General features: G+C 51.0%; 1 protein-coding gene across 3 annotated transcripts in view; it reads right to left on the bottom strand.

Annotated features, from left to right (window-relative positions):
• Positions 1 to 2,723: 2,723 nt before the first annotated feature.
• SLCO2B1 (solute carrier organic anion transporter family member 2B1) overlaps positions 2,724 to 6,000 on the bottom strand; it is a 41,523-nt gene continuing 38,246 nt past the window's right edge. For 2 of the 3 annotated variants that reach the window (XM_027699828.1, XM_027699827.1), the window contains 3 exons: positions 5,007 to 5,071; positions 4,084 to 4,204; positions 3,136 to 3,310 (listed from right to left, as the gene is read on the bottom strand). In XM_027699828.1, coding sequence (XP_027555629.1) covers positions 3,136 to 3,310; positions 4,084 to 4,204; positions 5,007 to 5,071 — 361 coding nt within the window. Of the gene's footprint in view, positions 3,311 to 4,083; positions 4,205 to 5,006; positions 5,072 to 6,000 lie in introns of all 3 variants that reach the window. The other variant, XM_027699826.1, reaches the window with a different exon arrangement.

Genomic DNA, 6,000 nt, shown 5'->3' with positions numbered 1-6,000 from the left:
CTTGCAACAGCAGGAGAAACCCTCTGGGTTTGGTTGCAGTGGAGCAGTGGCCCAGGGACACTCCAGGAAGAGATGGAGCTGAGCTAAATACACCACAGGAGGATTGCAGGTTATTTAAAAGCTTCAGCTTTGCTCTTTTTTCCAGAGCAATGAGCATCATGATCAGCTATAAAGCAGCTCTGGGCTCTGTGAACGCTTTGTTTTAATTCCTCCTCTTCTCCCTGTGCAGTTCTCACCAGCACCTTCAGGTCTGTGACCTCCTGGTACCACAAAGTGCTGCATGAAAACATCCAGTGCTTCAGTTCCAGAAGTCCATGGAGTTCTGGTCCAGCTGGATTCACCCCTGTTAATCTCCCCAAGAAACGTATGGCTGCTGAGGTATGTCCTGAAGTGCTCTGTACATTCTATTTTAAGCTGCCTCCAGGGGAGTATCTCCCCTGGGGAAAACCTGGAGAACAGAACAGGGTGGCTTTTGCTGCTGCAATGCCTTCCTTTGCTTCCTTCTCTTTGCAACCCTCCTACCTGCCTGCCACTTGCTCCCCATCAAACACTCCTCCTCCTGCTCCCTGGGTGCTGACAACCTTTTCATATTCCCTGAGTTTTATCCTCCTCTCAGCCTTTCCAAACTGCCTCCTTTTAATCTTCTCTGCCAAGTCAGTTCCTTTCAACAGCCTTCTCAAAGAGCACAGAGGAGGGGAAGGGGGAAAAGTGGGTTTATTTCTCTTGATAGAAACTCCAGCCCAAATTGATGGAAAGTACCAGACCAAAGGCATAATAACAGGCCCACCACAAAGCTAAGACACGCTGTTTGCAATTACCTTGGATGTTTATCCACAGGGATCTCTCCTCTGCTGGAGGGGTAACCAGGAAAGGAAGAATTCAGGCTGTGCCACCTTGTGCATTGCCTGGGCAAAAAACCTTCATGTGATGGGATAGGAGTTTTCCAAGTGGAAAATGGAAGTGGAGCCCCAAGCCCAGCAGGGAGAACAGGCCTTTCTGGGAGTGAAAGATCATCCAGTCCCACCTTCCTGCCACGGGCAGGGACACCTTCCACTAGCCCAGGTTGCTCCAAGCCCCATCCATCCTGGCCTTGGACACTTCCAGGGGTGGGGCAGCCACAGCTTCTCTGGGCCAAGAAGCAAATCTGTGGCAGATTCCTGGCAAAGCACGTGGCAGCTCCTGACTTTTCACTCCATGCAAAACAAAGTGTGTTGTTATTTATTTGTTGTGGTTTGGAAAGTACCTTGGAGTGACTTGGGATTGTGCAGAGCAAGGCAGGAAACCGCCTGCGAGCCGAGGGCTTGTGCAGAGCCAGGAAAGAACCTTCTTCTCCACAGGATGCAGCAAGGATGCCACAAATTCCTGGGCTGCCAAGAGCTGGAGTGACCCTGGAGAGCATCCTGAACTGTCTCTTCCCTACCCAGGTCCGAAGAACCTCATTCTTATTCCACTCCTGTCTGGTTCAGCAACAGATGCTGCCTTGAAAACTGAAAACAGTGCAAAACTCCCCCAGATCTGGGGTGTCATGGCCAGCATATGCTACTTGTCTTTCTTTGAGTGGGTCCACCCACATCCACTCACACAACTGTCTGCCTTCTAGTACCTTCTCTGAGCCAGAAGTCAGTTCTGAGTTGATACCTGTGAACAGGGCTGTAGACTCTCTCAACCATCTCCATGAACACGAAGCACTGCACAAAAATAGGGGGGAAAAACCCCCAAGACCCTAAAAAATTCAAATTAATCTCTCAGTCTGCACTGTGATATTTGGTCTCTCAAAATGGCTGGGCTAAGAGCCTGGTAAATATTTAGAAATATCTAAACCAGTCACTTACAGGCTTTCCCATCCTCCCCCACAGCTCTTCTCTGCACACCCCAGCCCTCACCAGGGGACTATTTGCCAGGGTGGGAGGAGTTAGTGAGTTTTCTCCACTGTGTGTTTCTCTTCTGCATATTTGGGTTGAACTTAGAGGTTTTGTCTTCTCTACTAAATTCCATTCTGGAGTCAAAAATGACAAGTTCCCCCGTGGTCTGTGGTTGCAAACTGGTGGTAGGAGAGCAGCAACACAACCTGGGCTTGAGAGGAAAGGAGCCCCAGGATGGGATAAATGCAGAAAATAGAGGCAGCTGCACCAAAATAACCCCAGACTCAACTTCTACCCCATAATCACAGACAGAAACCCCTTCAAGGAGCACAAGGCTGATGGGCTTTGTGCTCAACTCAGAGCTCTGCCCAGTCTGGACAGGGATGGCTTCAACCTCCCTCTGTGATACTGCATCCCTGGGAAAAGTCCTGTCTTTGTCAAGCTGCAAACTAGGAAGGAGCCTGAACACTCAGGTGTTTTAGTAACCTCCTGTGAGAAGCACTGAGAATCAGAAAATAAGTACTGATAACTCAAAAATAAGAGTTGTTGTTATTATTATTATTGCAAAATATGGCCCTGCTGGCAAAGTGCCCCAAGCCTGCAGGTATTGAAGTTTCTCCAGTTCCTTTTGATGTCCCCCACTCCCCAGGATCCTCCTCCCTGCCCCTCACCACCAAAGCTTCAGCAGATGTGTAGGCTGGTCCTTGGAAAGGTCCACAGCCAGTGACAAAAATCCCAGCAATGTCAGGTGGAGCTGGATGAAGCCTCCAAGGAAGAGAGACCATCTAACACCCCGAGAGGAAAGGCAATAAGCACAGGTGACATTCCGGGGGCAAGGACAGACCATCACTCACGGAGATCTATGGGTTCAGTACAAAACCATTTCTTAAAAATGATTTATTGCTAAAAAACCCCTCCCCCCACACACAAAATTCTTCAGCTGTGTGGTTAATGTTCAGTGCTGGCATCACCGAGACTGTCAGCAGGAACAAATGCTTTGGAGGACATAAATCCTGAAGGCTGCAGCATCCAAAGGTTACTGTGAGTGGAATAATCCTTGTGAAGGAACAAGTTGCACCACCGAGGTGGAAGAGGCAGAACAACGTGTGGATGGACTCCCAGGGCAGTGCAGGAGGAGTTACTCCCACCCAGAAGATCAGGAAAGCAGCCCCATGGTCCATCACCATCCACCCTTCACAGTTCAGGGGTGGGCGGCTTCACCCACAGGTGGCTTCACCTCCCCGGACACAGATCACGAGTCACCTTCTTGGTGTCACACTTTGGATTCCGGGGTCTTTGTGGACTTCCCTGCCAGCTTCTCCTTCTCTGGGTCTGCCTTTGTCTCCGCTGCCTCGCCGGCTTCCCTCTCCTGCTTCCTGAGGATCACGTACACGGCCACAAAGCACAGGAAGGCTCCCACCTCAAAGAAAAACTGGAGACCCAGGTACCTGTGGTGTGGGAACACAACAAATCAGGGTGGCCAGGGCACTGCCCTGGGCTGGAGGGTGGAAAGGACTTGACACAGCTACTGGTCAGAGAGTCATTCAATGATGAACCTGCCATGGGGATGGGATATCATCACCTAGAGCTCCTTCCCACCCTCCTCACCATGCACAGGCTGCATTTGGTGTCGAGTTGGGGTGTTTTATTGGAAGATGAACCCCAGGGCACCAATACTCAATGTCCCCAGGCCCCCTGCAGCACCTTACAGGCAGGTTTGGGGCTGGGGTCATCCCCTCTGCTGCATTTCCCCCATGGAGAAGACATCAGGACAGGCTGCTTCTGTCTGTCTACCACAGCATCACACAACAGCTCAGGTTGGGAGGGACCTCAAAAACCCATGTGGTCCAACCTTCCATGGGAAAGGGAGCCTGGGGGAGATGGTCTAGAGCTTTGTCCACTCTCATCCTGAAAGCCTCCAGTGATGAGGACTCTACTGTGTCCCCAGGGAGGTTGTTCCAGTGAAGGATTGCAGGGGTTCTCCTGGAACTGGACCTCTGTGGGCTACAGCAGCAAGTTTGCACAGTCCTTGGCGGGGTTTGGGCCTGTGCCAGTGGTTTTCCAAACCATTCCTGGCCACTGCTGGGGGTTTTCCTGGCCCAGGGGGTTGTGAGTGCCCCTGTTGTTCACCAGCAATTTATCCCATGTCAGAGGTGGGTGCCACGTTCCCCCTGGGTTTCCCTCTGCCCCCTCGGCCCTCCTACTGCTGGGTCAGCCCTACCTTTGCCTGAAGAGGGTGTTGTCATAGTATCTGCAGGCTGCCTTCCTGTCACACCTCTTCTCCCACAGGATGCAGGTGGTGTCGATGGCGCTGCCGTACAGGATGGGCCCCGGCATCCACGCTGGAGGCACAGGGGGCTTGGTTATGCCAAGGAAGCTGCTCTGCTGGCACACACCCAAGCCTGGTGGCTTCCCCGTGTGCTAAAGGGCTGGGAAGAGCCTTGGGATGGCCTTTGCTGTGGCCCATGAAGCCACTGGTCCCGCACAACACGCCAAGGCCTGGCTGTGCGTTTGCTCCCCATGGAGATGGAAGTTCTTCTTCCTCATTGCTCATCCCAGGAATCGCAGAATCATCAAGGCTGGATGAGACCTTCAAGATCTTCAAGTCCAACCATCAACACAGCACCACCATAATCACCCCTAAACCATATCCAGGCACCTCTGGAGCACTCCCAGAGATTGTGATTCCACTAACTCCCTGAGCAACTTATCTCAGTGCTCAGCTCCTTCATGCCCTGAGCATTTATGCCCCTTTCCACCACTGCTGTGGCATGTTCTGGGAGCCTCCAGGTGAACATGGATTTTCACCATCGGAAAAATAACTAGTGGGATTACAGGACGAGGTTTGGAGCCACCCTGATGTGCTGGAGGCAAACCCAGCAATATCTACCCACAACCAAGGGCCAACCTTCTGAATCTAAAGGTATTTCCAGCCTCCTTTTATCTTATTAAATTATGTAATTTACCCCCATGGAAGTGCCTTGTCCCCTCCCCATGTGCAGCCCCCCAGACCCTGCAATGCAGCATCTTTCTCTGGCTTAGGACAGGCTTTGATTAGTCTGCTGCATCAGGGATGAAATCCCTACAGACCTCCAAGAGCTGCCATTATTCTCCAGGATGGGTTTTTAACACATTTTAATTTACCTAAAACTCTCAGCAGCATGAACTGTATCCCAACAGCAAAGGATTTGTCTTCAGGCTGGATGCTCCTGAAAAACAAAAAGGAAAATTTGCCCTCTGGCCAATCTCACAAAGGTGGACGTTTCCCTCCCTGGCACAGCACCTCACCCAAAAAGCTGTCCTTCATCCCAGCCACCAAGGACCCCAGGGAGTTCCCATTTAGGTCAGCAAAGATGATGAGGTTTCATTCATTAGGGCCACACACTGACCACAGCTTTTCCTTGGCCTGAAAATCCTCCCTGAAAAATGGGGAGGAGCTCAGGTTAAGTATTTTTGCTTTTCATTTAAAGAATCCCTGTGAGTAAAACACAAGCAACACAAGGGATGCTTTTTGTAACTGAACAAGGGATTTACATGCTGAGGAAGTGGCTGGTTTTGGGCTGGGAAGCCTCAGTGTCTATTTTGGTGGTACCCCAGTTTTCTGGAATCAATATTCCAGGCTGTGGTTCCTGCTGGTCACACATGGGAGAGGACTGGGTGGCAGATGACATCCAGGTCATCACCCTCAGGGGACTCAGCTCCCCTTTCCTCTTGGACTGCCTGGAGCACTCACAGCTCCGGCAGTCAAAGTAAAAACAGATTTTTAACCGCAGGTTTTCTCTAAAAAGCAACTGTTTGGAATGTTTCAACCACAGAAATGTGCTTGGAAACATCATTTATAGATTAATACAAGGATTCCTCCATGGTTTTCCCCTCTCTTCCAGCACATTCCCAGGTCAGCCCATCCTGGGGTCCAGCCCCACTAGTCTGGGTCTCATGTTTAGGCTGTTGCTGCTGCCCCATAGGCACCTTTCCAAGGGGGTGGGAAGCTGGAGACCTGATTGCCTCTCTGCCCTGGGAAGGGAGGCTGTATCCAAGCACAGGAAGGTAATTAAACTTCTTAACTCAATACAGAGCTGCATTAAAACGAGCCAAAATACTGCTGAGCTAAATCAATGCCGAGTTAATGGTGCATCTC

Source organism: Neopelma chrysocephalum, unplaced genomic scaffold, assembly GCF_003984885.1.
Source record: "Neopelma chrysocephalum unplaced genomic scaffold, ASM398488v2 Primary Assembly neopelma1_141, whole genome shotgun sequence".
NCBI classification, from domain to species: domain Eukaryota; kingdom Metazoa; phylum Chordata; class Aves; order Passeriformes; family Pipridae; genus Neopelma; species Neopelma chrysocephalum.
The sequence above is the reverse complement of the archived record's forward strand: the minus strand, read 5'-3'. Positions and strand labels throughout refer to the sequence as shown.